Source organism: Mustelus asterias, chromosome 3, assembly GCF_964213995.1.
Source record: "Mustelus asterias chromosome 3, sMusAst1.hap1.1, whole genome shotgun sequence".
Lineage (NCBI taxonomy): Eukaryota > Metazoa > Chordata > Chondrichthyes > Carcharhiniformes > Triakidae > Mustelus > Mustelus asterias.
Genome location: NC_135803.1, coordinates 133,489,306 through 133,507,406, shown reverse-complemented (window position 1 = coordinate 133,507,406; position 18,101 = coordinate 133,489,306). Strand labels below are relative to the sequence as shown.

Sequence of the window (18,101 nt, the reverse complement as noted above, 5' to 3'; positions counted from 1 at the left end):
GCAATTTGGCGTTGTTGTAGCAACTTGTGGTAGCGCTCTGAATAAAACAGATGTCACTGTGGCAGACTGATGCAAGAACAATCTATCACTGCGTTGTTACCACCCCTCCTTGTCCAAGCAAGTCATCAGAATGGCAGTTCTAGCTGCATAATCATCACCATAAGCTATTAGCAATGTCTTCCTTCATCCTGTTATTAAACGGTGAGGCGTTATGTTAGTCTTCGTGGTTGCTTGGTTGAGGAGCTGATAAACTAATGAAGCGTTGACCATTTACTAACTAATGTTTGGATTAGGCCTTATTAGGCTGAGGTTTCCAAACATCCCTTTAAGCAAACACATTTGTATTTTACTGAAATGTTCTCAGGTCGACAATTAAGAGATTTCACCTTGGTGGGGTATGGATTCCATCCAGTGATCTTTCAGTGAATGTTATTTGAAAATACAGATGAATTTAGAAAATATGTTGACAGGCTTAGATTGATGTGGAATTTTAAAATAAGCAGACAGATGTGATTCTTTACATCTACTTACGAAGGAAGTAGTAAAGATACTACTACTTTATTTTTAGTGGTAATACTAAAGATAACGTAGTAGCATCTTTACTACTATCATAGTAGTAAAGATTAAAAAATCATATATGAAGGGATGAAAAAAAATGGACCATAAAAGAAGTGTTAGAAGCTGAGAAAATGTACAACCTTTACTGTTTTACATTCAATTTATGCTAATTAATCTGTGGATCACAAAGTATTGCGGCCTACAAAACTGGATAATCTTCTATACCGTGCAGACAAGGGCAGTAAACTATTAAATCCTGCACTATTAGAATTCTATGAAACAGTTAGTGGAGCAGTATTTTAGTTTCCTACATTTATTCATAATAAAATGTTACTGTATACTTTTAATATTGTTTCTGAGAAAGATTGTGAAGTGGCAGAAATTGCATCACCTGTGTTCGAGATGCAGATAGAAATACAGACGAGAACTTTGGGAGAGTAACCTGCATTATCACGGTCAACACTGGTGAATAAATGTTGTATGCTGCAGGACTTCTGTGTGTATTTTCTATCCATGTCTAAGCAAGTAGATTATACATTTGAGAACCTTGTTTTTTTTTATTGTTAATGTTTTCAATGACAGCTGGTTTTGGATTTTCCTTCCTTTTTTGGCAGCAAGACAACTCTCAAAAGTGAATGTTCAGCTTTGGTGAGATAATTGCACATTATTGTATGTATCTAAAACAAACTCCCTGGGAAACAGTGTCAAAATTGAATGTGAAAATGCCTTGCATTTTCAGAGAGGATAGAAATCAGAGTGGGTGCGTGGTTTAGTACACATTGGCCGATGAAATGTTCTGTTAATTAAGTGCGATTTTATTAACTAGAGAAAGATCTGATAGGATTTGAGTTTGGAAGTCTTAGAGCTTATGTAAACTACAATTTTTTTGCATACTCTTGATCTTATATAACACCGTAGAATCTTAAAGTTCAATAGTTTTGTTACACTTGAAAGTTAAAACAAAACATACAAGATTTACCTGTGCTGCAATTGCTAACCAGTGAATGGATTCTTGGTAATGAAACCTTCTTGAATTCTCAGCATTCTTTATGAAAGAAATAGACCACTTTTCATTGTTGTTATAGATAACAGCTCTGTCTGTTATCTGTGTGAATCAGACAGTGTGTATAGTGCTAGTTTGTACAGTCACAGTCTGAAGCATGGCCGTGACGAAATCAATCTGACACTTTCACAATATGGAGCTTTATCTCAAAGCACACACAGCACATTTGCTAGTCATAACCCCACATTTTAATGACTGACGCATGCGGGAAGCAATTTCAATTTTTTTTTTCTGAAAGGGATAAATGAGTATCCAGTTAATACCAATCATGAATTCAAGCCAACTAACAAAATTGATGCTACATACCCTGTTCTTGTTTTGCATGTTCTGCAGTTTGAAATGCAATAATGAGCCAGTTTGTACACACACATCCGGATAAAGCTAATCTAAGAAAGTTCATTGTGCATTTTTGACGCATCTACCATTTGAATCTGAATTTATCCAGCTTGCTGCTGTTCTGTCCATAAACTAATCGGTCTTAATGCCGTTAAATTCCCTCAGATCTATTACAAATAATCACAGCTTTTATGCCTGTTTTAAGAAAAGTACTGGTTATAGAGTTATACAAGCAGAAACAGTATAAATAAAATATCCATATAAAAATAGTCTCTTACAAAATATATTCTCTTAACCTATGGTTCCTTTGTCCACATGATGGGATTTGTCTGGAGTATCAGATTTGATAATCTTTAGTTCAAATGGTTTATAATTAGTTTGATGTTTCAAAGTGAAAAATAATCAAGTTTTTACAGTAGTTTAAGTAATCACAACCAGTTTGATTTTCCAGACAACTAGCAGCAAAACAGCAGAAGATTTACAAAAGATGCCTGCTTTTGTCAGCAAAATGCCTGATGCTGCAGGACACAGAAGGTCCCTGCAAACAGCTGTTAGAAATATCTGAGCAAACCTAATATATACAGCCAAACAAATCCAATTCTTGCTGTATCGAAAGAAATTGTTCCACAAAGAAAGTGAAACGCTTTCTTTGCAGAAGTGTCCCAAGGAAAGTTCTTTTTTTTTAAAATAAATTAATATTAGTTTCTTTTTCTCTAAATATATTGTTAAATATTGTCGTTACTATTTACTTAATGTTGCTGGTATAGTCAGTCATTATGTCCAAGTGCCCCAGTCCACCATGGTTTTCTTAATGGCTGTGAAAAAATGTGGCAGAAAAGAAAAAAAAAGGCTGATAAGTCAGTGTCTATGGGAAACTGAAAACAGTAATACTTGCTGTAGCCAAAATGTGAGATCCAGACAGGCAAGACAAGCAGAAGCTTTTCACAAATGCAGAAACCTAAATCTGCATAATCCACACTCAAAGCAGAAATTCTCACAGGGGCATTGTTAGCCCTGTCCTGTTTATAGTCCATATTTAAAGCGTTCTTTTTTTTTCTCTCCAAGCCAAGTTACTGTTGATTTTCACTACGGCCTTCTTTCAACCTTGTGCCTTTTTCTGTTCAGACAAACCGGGATTTATTTCAATGCACTAATTGAAATCGGCTTTGCGTATTTGAATTCTGTGTGGTATACTTATGGCGATGGCAACAGGTGCTTGCTTCCCTTTGTAGTCCAGCTGGGCTTGTCTATCTGGCAACATTATCGGTACAGGGATCCTCAAGCTTTTGCACTCTATAGGGAAAGCGAGACATTATTTGCAAACTCACAGCCACTAGATTGAGATCATGTGCAAATTTAAGGAATATTTTTCTTTGGAGGGTATGACGCTCCTCCCTATAAAAGATTCGATATCATTTACATGTATAAACTTCTGTTCTTTCGCTGCAGGTGTTGCACTTGACGTAACAGCACCAGTGGAATTTGCAGTTGCACTGCCAGACTCTGGAATACTGGTGCGTGTTGTATCCCCGTCCACAACACATCAAATCACAACTGTTATTTTGCGAGGATGTCTTGTTACACATTCGTCCCTGTGTCCCGACACTCCCGGTGATTGGATCCTCCTCGCAGTAGTTTGGAGATTTCTCAATGTACACTAAGTCTGTAACCATCGGTTTACGGTATGAAAGTGGCTTTTTAATCTTCAAGAAGACCGGCCGTTTGTTTCGATGCGTCCTCACTGGTTCGACTTGAACTGCTTCATTGTATTTCTCTTTCAGGACGTAGCCCAGTTCTCTGAATTTGGGTAGCATTGTCCAGCACGTCTTAGTGGTACATGATCCAGACACTCCGTGACACTTGCATTCCAGTTTCATATTTTCTCCAAGGATCTAGAATAAAGCAAACACAATACATGTCACCAAACCCATGGTAAAGCCACAAGCATTTGTTACACTTACACTGGAGAACCTTAAATGTATCATAACACTGGGCACTGAAGAGATGAAAAGGCAGTATAGATCAATAAGATTCAACCAACCAGACTAAGAATCAGTCCACCTTCAAGTATTCATTTCCAACCGAAATGTCAGAAGTTGTAACAACGCTTAAGCCATTATCAGCATTGATGGTCACAGTAAGAAGTCTCACAACACCAGGTTAAAGTCCAACAGGTTTATTTATAATCACGAGCTTTCGGAGCGCAGGTCCTTGCTCAGGTGAGTCAACTCATTCACCTGAGGAAGGAGCAGCACTCTGAAAGCTCGTGATTCCAAATAAACCTGTTGGACTTCAACCTGGTGTTGTGAGACTTCTTACTGTGCCTACCCCAGTCCAACGCCGGCATCTCCACATCAAAAATGATGGTGGCAGTAGTCTAATAGAAGTCTCATCATAGTTACAAACAGACAGTGAATAGAACCTTTTGAGAAATGGTAGTTTTACAATTAATTTTTTGAAAGATGTTTCTACCGATATCATCACTTGGATGTTTGCTTGCTGTGTTGATCTTTCAATTGGTAGCTTTTCCCTGTCCTAGGGAAGCTGAACAATTAAATCAGGCAGTCACTGGCAACACATCCCAAGATGAAACTTAACACATTTTAGGGAACTGGATAGTGCAGTAAGAATGTTCACTGTTTTGTTTATTTATTCTTTCCCGTGTGGGCCAGCGTATATTGCCCATTGATAATTGCTCTTGAGAAGGAGGTGGTGAACTGCCTTCTTAAACTGCTGCAGTGCATGCGGTGCAGCTACACCCACAGTGCTGTTAGGGAAGGAATTCCAGGATTTTGACCCAGTGACAGTGAAGAAACGGCGATATAATTCCAAGTCAGGATGGTGTGCTCTTGAAGGAGAAGTTGAAGCTAATGCTGTCCCCCTGCATCTGTTGCCCTTTTCTTTTGAGGTGGCAGAGGTCTTGGGTTTGGAAGGTGCTATTGAAAAAGCACTGGTGAGTTGCTGTAGTGCATCTTGGCGATGGTACTTACTGCTGGCCATTGTGCATTGGTGATGAAGAGAGTGAATGTTTAAGGTGGTGGTTGGGGTACCAATCAAGTGGGCTACTTTGTGCTGGATGGTGTTGAGTTTCTTGAGCGTTGTTGGAGCTGCACTCAACCAGGCAAGTGGAGAGCAGTCCATCACACTCTGATATGCGCTTTGTAGATGGTGGACAAGCTTTGGGGAGTCAGGACGTGAGTTATTCACCGAGTTATTCACATGAGCATTCCCAGCCTCTGACCTCCCCCTGTAGCCCCAGTGTTTAAATGACCGGTCCTATTCAGTTTCTGATCAATGGTAACTCGCAGAATGTTGATAGTGGGGGATTCAGTGATAGTTATGCCATTAAATGTCAAGGGGAGATAGTTAGATTCTTTCTTGTCATTACCTGTCACTTGTGTGGCATGAATGTCATTTGTCACTTATCAGCCCAAGCCTGGATATTGCCCAGGTCTTGCTGCATTTAGACATGGACTGTTTCAATATCTGAGGAGTCACAAATGGTGTTGAACATTGTGCAACTATTAGCGAACATCCCCACTTCTGACCTTATGGTGGAGCGGATTCATTGATGGAGCAATTGAAGCCAAGGGCATTACACTGAGGAACTCCTGCAGCAAAGTCCTGGGAATGAAATGATTGACCTGAAAACAATCACAGCCATCTTCCTTTGTGCTAGATATGGTGCCAAAGAGTGGAGAGTTTTCTCCCTGATTCCCATTGACTCCAGTTTTGCCATGGCTCCTTAGGCCACACTGTTCAAATACTGCCTTGATGTCAAGGGCCATTACTCTCACCTCACCTCTGGCATTAAGCTCTTTTGTCCATGTATGGACCAAGACTGTAATGAGGTAAGAGCTGAGTGACCCTGGTGAAACCCAAACTGAACGTCCGTGAGCAGGTTAGTGATGGGTAAGTGTTACTTGATGGCACTGTCAGCAACCTCTTCCATTACTTTGCTGATGACCAAGAGTAGACTGGCGGGCTGATAATTGGCCCAGTTGAATTTTCCCTGCTTATTGTGTACAGGACACAACAGGGCAATTTTCCACATTGCTGGGTAAATGTCGGTTTTGTAGCTATACTGGAACAGCTTAGCTAGGGACACGGCTAGTCTGGAGCACAAATCTTCAATACTATTGCCGGAATGTCATCAGGATCCATAGCTTTTGCGGTGTCCACTGTGCCTTTAGCTGTTTCTTGATATCACGTGGAATGAATCGAATTGGCTGAAGACTGGCATCTGTGACGCTGAGGACCTCTGGAGGAGGTCGAGATGGATCATCCATCTTTTGGATCCTGATTTTGAACACAGTCCAGATGTGATGAAAGTAACTTCTTTCTGCACGACATCAAATTAAACCCTCATTATGCAATAATGGAGAGTCAAGCTTAAAAGAAGCTCGGTGTGAGAAATGAGAATACCTTGGTGAGGTGGGGTTGTTATATTACCAAAGTAAAATGCAAGATGTTTCAATTTACACCTCATTCACGTTTTCTCTGATCTGAGAATGCTTAATTGTGACTCTGATTACAAAAGTGAATAATGTTCCCATCCTCGGTAGGAATAATGTTTTCTGCATTTATGCATTTCCCCACTATAGTACTGCTGTCAATAGGTCTTTAGTGTTCTTTAATTCTACTCAGAAACTGCCTGATCACTCTTACTGAAATTGTTTCTCTCCAAGGCTGTGATCGTCACTTTTAGAAATATTGCTTGCTTATTTTCCTTTCTCCCTGTCCTTTTGAAAGATGTTTAACAACACCAGGTTAAAGTCCAACAGGTTTATTTGGTAGCAAAAGCAATTTTGCTACCAAATAAACCTGTTGGACTTTAACCTGGTGTTGTTAAACTTCTTACTGTGTTTACCCCAGTCCAACACTGGCATCTCCACATCTTTTGAAAGATTCCATAACTTGGGACATTTAGCTCTCAGGCACGCCCAGCTTGTAGCCAGATCTCCATATAGGCTACAACTGCATACCCTTTAAGATGAATATGTGCTTCAAACTCCCGACTTTTATTTCTAATACTACATACAAATGCGTGTAAAAATGTAGAAGGTTCCTATTCTGCCCAGGTGCCCTGGTAGTGTATTTCTCACATGTTTTGATCTATCACACTAGCTAGCTGATGTGATGCACATTGCTACACAAGGAATTTAATATGTTTATATCTCTCATCACTCCCACATTATTTTTAACAGCTATTTTATTATTACTTCCTACAATCTTTTCTGTTTCCAGAGTATTTACATTATCTTTATCCCTTTTTGTACTCTTATCTCTTCCTTATGTCATATTTTCCAGCCAGGACCACTTTAGGTGCATCCTATACCTGCAGTACAACTCCCTCATGTCCAAGTACTGGGGCTATTGCCCCATGATAAGGAACCCTTACTTCATACATTAATCTTTTACAAAGACATTGTTGTCCCTGATCAGTTTATCCCTCAGGTTATAACCAGAGATTATCTTGAGGTCTTGCTTTTAATTTGTATGACTAATTTCTATTTTTTAACTTTATTCTCAGGATGTCAGCATTTATTGTTTAAAATTTATTTTTATTTTATTAGTGTCACAAGTAGGCATACATTAACACTGCAATGAAGTTACTGTGAAAATCCCCTAGTAGCCACACTCCAGTGCCTGTTTGGGTACACAGAGAGAGAATGTAGCATACCAATGCAGCTAACCAGCACATCTTTTGGACTGTGGGAGGAAACTGCAGCACCCAGAGGAAACCCACACAGACACGGGGAGAACGTGCAGACTCTGCACAGACAGTGACCCAAGCCAGGAATCGAACCCGGGTCCCTGGCGCTGTGAGGCAGCAGTGTTAACCACTGTACCATCATCCATCTGCCCCCTCCATCCCTAGTTACCACACTTGTGAGAGTGCTTCAGACGCAGCAATGTTGATGTGTGATTGGAGTCACATAGAGGCCAAACTTGATAAGAACAGGAAGTTCCGTTCCCCCAAGAACGTGAGGTCCTAATGGCTTCATGGTCACATTTACTGGATCCAGTTTTCTATTTACATATATTTTTTTAATTGAACTCAAATGTTCAAACTCCCATAGCAGGATTAGAACTCACATCCCCAAGGTTATCAGTCTAAACCTTTGGATTGCAAGTCCACAAATATAATTCTCTTACTCTCCCAGCATGAACTCCTCCCTGTTCTTTCCTATGCGTTGCTTCCAACATGGATTACAACGACTCCATTTCCAAGCTCCCTTCAAGCCACTTATGCTGGAAAATCTCAGCTTTGGCAAAGGGTCATCTGGACTCAAAACGTCAGCTCTTTTCTCTCCTTACAGATGTTGCCAGACCTGCTGAGATTTTCTAGCATTTTCTCTTTTGGTTTGAGAACAGTTTTCCATCTTAAAATCAATAATCTGAGAATCTTACAAATTTCAGTAAGTCATTGATCGGAGATTTAATTGGACCAGCACCATAAATACAGTGGCTACAAGAGCAGGCCAGAAGCTGGGTATTCTGCAGTAAGTAATTCACCCCCTGACCCTTTTCACCATCTATAAGGCATAAGTCAGGAGTATGATGGAATGCTCCCAACTTGCAAGAGATAGTAACAGGTATACCTCATTTCCAATTCCCTCATGGAGGTGCCGAGGCTCTTCATTTTACAACTTTATGCAGTGGCTTTAAGTCTCAAAAGAAACTGGTGAATATGGAATCTGCACCCACCACTGCAATGTCACTGCAAAGCAGCACTCCCAAATACTACACTTTGGTACAATGCCTCTTAACGTCTTGCATAAGGCACTATCGAGAATGACTATAATGAATTACGGCACTGCCCTTTCTTTTTTGGAACCTGCGATTGTACCTCAGATCATAGTTAAAACATATTACAACACATGTTACACCACACACAGGATGGCATGGTGGCACAGTGGTTAGCTCTGCTGCCTCACAGCACCGGGGACCCAGGTTCAATTCTGGCCTAGGGTCGCTGTGTCTGTGTGGAGTTTGCACATTCTCCCCGTGTCAACGTGCATTTCCTCAGGGTGCTCTGGTTTCCTCTCACAGTCCAAAGATGTGCAGATTAGGTTGATTGGCCATGCTAAAATTGCCCCTTGGTGTCAGGGGGATTAGCAGGGTAAATACATGGGGTTATTGAGATAGGGCCTGGGTGGGATTGTTGTCGGTGCAGGCTCAATGGGCTCCTTCTGCACTGTAGGGATTCTACGATTCTATGATTATAAGGATGAAATAAAGAGAATGTCACTCGGCAGCTGACCTATGGCATACCTGACCGAGGGCTTGGAGTTTCTACCACTGAGGGGTAAGCGTTTTCCAGCAGCAGAAATCTTACCTACTTCCAGTACATAGGGGAAGACCATTTTCCCCGCACTGGTCATGGCAACTTAAAAATTATCTCTTAAATATCAAAAGTGTTCAAATCCTTGACATCACCTTAACATATTCCCCAGGTGGACCAGCGCCTAGAAAAAGTTGGACTCAAGTTTCAATTCCATTTATACTCCAGTTCCCCACAGAGATCAAAGGGCATATTTTCCAGTTACTATACACTTGGACATATTGAATTGCCAGAGCAAAGCATAGAGAAATATATGGCTGAAAGGGCCACATTTTGGCTTTTCCAGCCATTTAAGTTTGTGGACGGAAGATCGATTGGGCTGCTTTAAGGGTGAGTGATCCTTCCCACCCAATAGTCCTCTATCCTGTGCCCAAGTGTTCTGATAGACCCAACCTGAGTCTATCAGAAGTTACTGTGAAAATCCCCTAGTAGCCACACTCCAGTGCCTGTTTGGGTACACAGAGAGAGAATGTAGCATACCAATGCAGCTAGCCAGCACATCTTTTGGACTGTGGGAGGAAACTGCAGCACCCAGAGGAAACCCACACAGACACGTATCACTAATCTCAGGTGGCCTACTTGTCAGAGCAACAAAAAACTACTGGAGCAATCTTTTACTGTGCCACTGAGGAATGAGTAAGTAGTTTCAACGCATTGATGCATTGTTTCACATCTTGGTCTACTCATCCTGACTAGGGATAAATACTAAGGACAGGAGAAATGGCAGTAGGAGTGGACATACAGCACCTCAAATCTGCTCCATCCTTTAATTAATCCATGTTTGATCCTCTATCTTAGCTCCAATGCCTGCTGGATCCCACAGCATCAATTTGAAGAGCAGGTGACAGTAGGTGACAAAATAAGCCATTCTGTTGTCTTAAATATTGCTTTTCAAATGTTTATTGTGCACTGTAGGGATTCTATGATTCATCATTCTATGAACCGTAGATTCTTTGTCAATAAATTTACATCTTATATCTTCGCAACTACTAATTCCTGAACATCAGTATCATTGCTGATCAAATGTACAAAATCCAAAGGTCTATGACACCTTATACTTGGAAAAAAAAGAGACAGAGCGAAAACACAACATTCAGGAACTTTTCAGTGTGTATAAAATAAAACTTGAAAACTCACATAAGCACAGTTTCTGTGATTATGTTTTTGTACGATAAAAGTAGCTAAAGTGAACTTTAGTCTCTTAGAATGTGAGGCTGGGGAATTAATAATGGGGAACGAGGAAATGGCAAAAGCTTTGAAGAAGTGTCTTGTAGCTGTCCTCACAATTGAAGATACAAAAAGCATTCCAAAGATAGTAGAAACTCAAAAGGAGAGAGGAACTCAAAACAATCACTATCACTAGAGAAAGGCAATGGGAATAATGATGGGCTTGAGGCTGACACGTCCCCTGAACCTGATGACCTGTATCCTATGGTTTTAAATGAAGTGGCTGCAGATATAGTGGATGCATTCCAAAACCTTCCAAAATTCCCTTGATTTTGGAATGGTTCCAGTGGATTGAAAGCTCGTAACTGTAAGGCCTCTCTTCAAGGAAGGTGGGAGAAAGAAGGCAGGGAACCTAATGTCGGTCAGTGGGAAAATGCTAGTATACATTATTGAGGAGATAATAACAGATTTACGAATTCATAATACAATCAGGCAGAGTCGACATAGTTATGTGAAAGGGGAATTGTTTTTGGGAAATTTATTAGAGTTATTTGAGGATGTAAAAAGCAGGGTGGATAAAGGGAACCAGTAGATGCAGTATATTTGGATTTCCAAAAGGCATTTGCTACAAAAAGGGTTACAAAAAGATAGAAGCTTATGATGTTGGGTGATGTTGGGCAGCACGGTAGCACAGTGGTTAGCACTGCTGCTTCACAGCTCCAGGGTCCCGGGTTCGATTCCCGGCTCGGGTCACTGTCTGTGTGGAGTTTGCACATTCTCCTCGTGTCTGCGTGGGTTTCCTCCGGGTGCTCTGGTTTCCTCCCACAGTCCAAAGATGTGCGGGTTAGGTTGATTGGCCAGGTTAAAAATTGCCCCTTAGAATCCTAAAATGCGTAGGTTAGAGGGATTAGCAGGTAAATATGTGGGGGTAGGGCTGGGTGGGATTGTGGTTGGTGCAGACTCGATGGGCCGAATGGCCTCCTTCTGCACTGTAGGGTTTCTATGATATATTAGCATGGATAGAGGATTGGCTAACTAACAGGAAACAGATAAATGGGTCATTTTCAGGATGGCAAATTGTAACTAGTGGAGAGCCAGGGAGATCAGTGCTGTGGCCTCAACTATTTACCATCTATTTTAATGACTTGGATTAAGGGGCTGATTGTACCAAAGACAAAGTTGCTGATGATATGAAAGGTAAGTGGGAAAGCAAGTTGTGGGGAGGCTACAAAGAGCCTGCAAAGGCATATAAAGTGAATGGGCGACAAATGGCAAATGGAGCAAATGTGGGAAAATGTGAGGTTGTCCACTTTGGCAGGAAGAATATAAATACTGACTAATATTTAAATGGAGAGAGGCTACAGAATGCTGCAGTACAGAGGGATCTGGATGTCCTTGTATATGAATCACATATATCACATATCACCGAGAGGGGTGCCAGTACAGCAAGTAATTAAAAAGGCAAATGGAATGTCGGTCTTTATTGGAAGGGGGATAGATTGTAAAAGCAGGGAAGTCTTGCTACAACTGTCCAGGACATTGGTGAGACCACGCCTAGAGCTAGGTGTACAGTTTGTTCACGTTACTTACATACTTGCATTGGAAGCAGTTCAGAGAAGGTTCACTAGGCTGATTCCTAGGGCCTAATGTGTAAAGGTTGAGAAGGTTGGACCCATGGGCAGGATCTTGAGCCCGCGGGGGAGGTGGGGGGTGTTGTGATTTCATTTATATGTGGTGATGGGCAGGATCAAATGTGACAGCTGCGGATACCGGCGATGGTTGTGTGGGAGGATTTGAATGCCGGCGCTGATCACTGTGGGGGGAGCGTCTGAGACCTCCGTGGTGGGGTGGGGAGCGGCAGGGGTGGGGTGCGAAGCGGCAGGGGAGGGTGCTTTGATCGAAGTTTCCTTTAAACATAGCGCCCCGATCTCAGTGAAGCTGGGCTTTGCCGCGGTGTTGGGGAACCCGCCCCTTTACATGACAGCATGAAACACGTGCAGCTGATTTTTTGTGACAGGAGTGTGGTAAGATCTGGAGAGAAAACCAACATGTTTCTCGCCGGAACAAACACTCTGCCACTTTTTGGTAAGATTCCACTCATTATTGAATGGTGGAGCAGGCTCAAGGGGCTGAATAGCCTGCTCTTGCTCCTATTTTTTATGGTCTTGGTCAGAATTCTCCAGTGTGCCCTGCTACCCCTGCCAGCGAGAACCGAGAATTTGGCACTCAACAAATCTCCATTCACAGCAGAGGGACTGGATAATCGCAGCCGCGGGCGAGGTGGGAGAATTCCAGCCCCAGGGCTTTTTCTATCATTATTAACCATCATTTGTTGAGATTTTGCCACTGATTACTCCATACTTATCACTGACTACAGTTTTCTATTATTTACAATGTTCTATTGTTTATTGCACTTTTTCTATTATTCACTGTGTCTTTATTATAATGTTTGCCTTTTATTAACATTTAGTACACTTTTACAATCATTTACGCCGCCTTTATTGTCTTTTATTGTTTTTCTATCGTTTACTGCATTTTAACAGTGTTGTAATTACTGACAAAATGGATCTTGCACTGTCAAATGCGATTCTCAAGATCAGTTAGGGAAGCACCTTTTATTTGAAGCACACATTCTTAAGTAAAGCATGAGCTTAGTATCCGCTTCAGGTGACCGGCTTCTCCAGCTTAGGGAGAACAATAAAGTTAATGAAGGCTCACAGCTTTAATGTTCCTCCAGTTCCCTCTCACCCATCTGCACCTTATGCAGTATATGGTTTAACTTCATAGCTCGTTCTTGTCACCTCTTGGCATCTTGCCAGCACCAATCGCCACCCTACACGCACCTATGCCTTTATCCCCTCTCTGTTTGCTACTCCCAACTATACCCCACCATCTCCCACAGCCTCTGCCACAAGCTGTGATAACTTTTCCTGCTTCATGGTCACCACTCCCACTTCCATCCTACTGCATGTCTCCACGTCTGTGGCTCCGCCTCAAGTGCTATCCCACTTTCTGAGTTCCTCTTAACATCTATTGTTGTTGTGTCCATGCTAATATGCCTAAATGGCAGTGAAGAACTTGAGACCCATTGTCCCACCCAAGAATGCAACTCCACCATTTCTCCCACGAGTTTATTTTCCCAGTATTCCAACAGCCAACAAACCGCTTTCCAGTACATTAATATCCCACCTTTATCCAGTGCTCCCATGCTCCAAAACCCTTCTCTCATTGGCACTTCTAACACATTACTTCCAAACCCCAGAGCCCTCCAACAGCACTCCAGTATCCAAGGACCACCTCACTGCAGCTCCTACAACAATGCTCCCACCCCTCTCCATTCTTCATCTGCCTTGCCTTCTGCTCTGAAACTCTTCAGACCACTCTACTAATGATGTTGAAACTGTATCACCTGTCCCAACCTTGAGTACTTCCACATGCTTCCGCCCCAAATGAAACTGGAGCATCTTCCCAATCATCTTCTCTGAATCCCTGGTGTGCTTTTTCAAAGTGAGGCCTCAAATTCATTACATAGCTAAATAAATAAATAATGGCAATCAGTTTCAACTCTGATTAAAAATAGGGCATAATTGAATCGCATGAACACCAAAGCAGTGCGAACATTCCTGTAATGTACTGTGATGAATAGCAGTTGAATTTATTCAATCACTAGAAAGCACTGACCTTGATAATACATTGCATGTTATGCAGCAAAAAGCAGAATGTCCTCTGCCTCACCGTGAGTGATATCATGAGTAATCCGCTAGCATATAGAAAAAGATTTTGGGCAGAATTTTCCCATTCCGTCCACCACAGAAATGCGTTGACCTTAGGCAGGATTTTCCAGCCCTGGGCCGAACATGGCCGGAAAATCCCACCCTTTGTGTCAGTCAAACTTAAGATGCCATATTTCAAAGTGGTGAGTGTGTATAAATTAAAGAGAAAGATAAACAGTAATTTCATGCGGCTTCTTCTCACCCAGCGGGCCGAATTTTAAGGCCCTGTCACAGTGACGGTGGGGCTGGAAAATGTAGCGAGACATTTAAAGGTCGATTGACTTTGGCGGGGCTGGAAGATTCTGCTGGTGGGAGGAGTTGTCAAATTCTGCCCAGTAACTATGCCCCCAATCTGCAAAAACTTCCACCAAGGGTAGGACCAGGAAGTCATTCACCCCCACCACTTCACTACATTAAGATTAAAATTGAACTGAAAAGAAAATCCTTTCCGTTTGTCACCTGAGACAGAATGGTACCCCCAAACTCTCAACAGATAAAAAAAATTACCCATCCCTCTATGCATATACAGCACAGTATAATAAAGATGAATCTATTTCTTATCTCTTTCAGATGCTGTCTCTCCACGTTCAGGCTCAATAATTCAGGGGCCTCAGTATGTTTAAATTACAATTGAATGACAGAAATCCATGGATACAACTAAAGCAACTGCAATTTCTCAGCAAGAACCACACCCAGACATCACTGACTCCCAACATGACTCCCCTTCCCACAGCACCTTCCCATGTAGACACAGGGGATGTCCTACTTCCTCTCTACTTACCATTCAGGTCTCCAAACACTGCTTCCAGGCAAAACCTCCATTTACTTGTACCTGTTTTGATTTAGTCCACTGTACACACTGTTTATGGTGCGGTCTCCTCATACAATTGGGAGTCCGAAGACAAATCAGATTACCCTTTTGTGGAAAGCCACCAGTTACGCAACAGGTAAAATTCCTCACCAGCCATTTTAATTCTCCACCCTAATCTCATTCTAGCCTTTCTGCCCTTGAGTCTACACTGCACGACTGAAGCTGAACAGAAGCATGAGGAACAACACCTCATCTTTTGATTAGACAACTTTACAGCCTTCCCAATTCAACACGAGGTTCAACTATTTTAAACTTATTTTCAGATGACAACTGTTGGTAATGATTCTCTATTGCAATTTACACCAGCACAGTAGCACAGTGGTCAGAACAGCTGCCTCACAGCGCCAGGGACCTGGGTTCAATTCCAATCTTGGATGACTGTGGAGTTTGCACGTTCTCCCCGTGGGTTTCCTCCGGGTGCTCCGGTTTCCTCCCACAGTCCAAAAATGTGCAGGTTAGGTGCATTGGCCATGTTAAATTGCCACTTAATGTGCCACAATGGGTAGGTTAGATGAATTAGCCATGGTAAATGTGTGGAGTTACGGCGATAGAGCAGGGGATAGGACCTGGGTAAGATATTCTGTCAGAGAGGTGGCGGAGCCTCAATGGACCAAATAGCCTCCTTCTGCACTGTAGGGATTCTATGATCTTCTAGACTAAGTTTTTGTTCTTGGTGTATTTCCATCTCCTTCTGCCCTATACCGTTACCCCTTTTGTCATTTGATTTCTCATCTCCACCCTACCACAGACCTTCTGTTTCATACTTTCTCTACACTTTTCCTCTGCTCTGTACTTGCTTAAATCCCGTGACGTCCCTAACTTGCTCCAATTCTGATGAAAGGCCATTGAGCTGAAACTTTAACCTGGTTTCTCTCTTCAACACTAACGCCTGACCTACATTTTCTGTTATTTTCAGATTACCAACCTTTATATTTAATATATATATATAACACCTCTAGTGTGGAGAAAAAGCAAGGACACTCCATAGAAGGGAAAAATTGAACACAGATCAAAACAAGGATAGATTAGAAGGAACAACAGAAGTTCAGTCAAAGCAAAATTTTAAAGGAAGAAAGCTGAGGATTTAGGGAGAGAATCAGAGGCTGTGGAATCTGAATAACTGAAGAGTAGCCACTATGAAAATTCCCTAGTTACCACACTCTGGCGCCTGTTTGGGCACACTGAGGGAGAATTTAGCATGGCCAATCCACCTAACCAGCACATCTTTCCGACTGTGGGAGGAAACCAGAGTACTCGGAGGAAACCCATGCAGACACGGGGAGAATGTGCAGAGTCCGCACAGTGACCCAAGCTGGGAATTTAACCCTGGTCCCTAGCACTGTGAGACAGCAGTGCTAACCATTGTGTTGAATTCAGGAGTGTTACAGTGCTGGACAAGGTTGCTAGACAGGGAGCTTTGAGGCGATGGAAGGATTTAAACACAATGATTTTGATTTGAGGCGCTGGGAAACTAGGAACCAACGTGGATCAACAAGGGCAGGGTGACGGATGAGCAGGACTTGATCCAACTGAAGATAAAGGCAGCAGAATTTTGGACAAACTAAAGTTTATAGATAGTGGAGGTTGGGAGGCTAGCCAGGGAACATTGGAACATTGTAGTCTGGAGAGATCTGGATCTTTCAGTGGATGATAAACTATGAAACAAGCACTATTACGGGGGTAGAAGTCTGTGATCATTGAGAAAGAGAGGAACTGGGCTCAGAAAATTAGCTGAGGGTCTAATAAGATGCCAAAGATATGAACAATCTTGTTCAGCCTGTGACCGTGGGCATGGAAGGGGTGAGAATCTGTGGCAGGAGTTGAGAGTTCCCAATGTTTAACTGGAGAAAACCATGAGCCACCTAAGACTTGATGATGAACAGGCAGACTGAGAGTCCCAAAGCAGTGGAGAGGCAGAGTCAGAAAATATAGGGGTAGAGACAAAGCTGACACAGGTCTGTGGATGTGGCCACAGGTAAGCATGTAAATGAGGAAGAGGGCTAAGAATAAATGCTTGGAGGACTCAGAAGGTGAAAGTGCAGGGGTCAGAAGTGAAGTTATTGCTGGAGAAGCTTTGGCAACCATTGGGTAGGTGAGATGAACCAAGAAAGATTGGACTGGCCAAGCAGAACAATAAAGGAACAATGTTGGAGGAGGATGTTGCAGTAACCTTGTTGGTTATAAATGGGTCGAGGCTGATGCAGAAGGGCAATTAATTATGGTCACGGTTACTGAGAATATCATTCATAACTCATATTAAGGCTATATCACTAGTGTGGAGGAGTGAAAACCTGATGGAGAGGGTTGAAAGGAGTTGCAAGAACAGTGGAAATGGATCTGTGAGGCAGTAACATGCTTAAGGATAATAACCAGGAAAGGGAGGTTGATGCTGTGCCAATATTTTCTAAGGACATGGGCTCACTGTTTTCTTAGGGAAAAGAAAGTTAAGAGGAGATTAGATAGTGGGGACTAGACAGTGTAGACTGAGAGAAATTGCTCCCTTTGGCAGAAGCTTCAAGAACCAGCGGACACTGACTTAAGGTGATTGGCAAAGGAATCAACGGCAAAATAAGAATTCTGTGTAGTGAGTGGTTAGAGGTTGGAGCACACTGCCTGAGAGTTTGCTGGAGACAGATTCAATTGCAGCTTCAAAAGAAGCTTGAATAAACACATGAAGAGACACAATCTGTAGAGTTGCAGGGAAAGAATGAGAGAGTGGGAATGAATGAGCTGCCCTTGCAGAGAGCTGGCATTAACATGATGGACCAAATGTCCTCCTTCTGTGTTGCCGCTGTGTAACTGTGATAATCTAGTGACATGAGAGCGGGACAGTCCCCGAGGAGAAGAAACTATTTACAATGTCAGCAAGTGTGGGAGCTGGGAAGGGAAGTTAGGTTGTCAGTGGTTTTGTTGGAATTACAAACTCAAGCCTCCTAAACTTTAGGCACTATCACTAGGAAGCAATCTGTGCAAATATTGCCTCAG

The 18,101-nt window shown here is 42.2% G+C and overlaps 1 protein-coding gene across 1 annotated transcript in view; it reads right to left on the bottom strand.

Moving 5' to 3' along the window:
* Positions 1–1,123: 1,123 nt before the first annotated feature.
* Positions 1,124–18,101, bottom strand: part of wnt7ab (wingless-type MMTV integration site family, member 7Ab) — a 28,082-nt gene continuing 11,104 nt past the window's right edge. Inside the window, exon 4 of the mRNA XM_078209663.1 lies at positions 1,124–3,849. Within this exon, the coding sequence (XP_078065789.1) occupies positions 3,370–3,849 (480 nt within the window). The 3' untranslated portion in view covers positions 1,124–3,369. The remainder of the gene's footprint in view (positions 3,850–18,101) is intronic.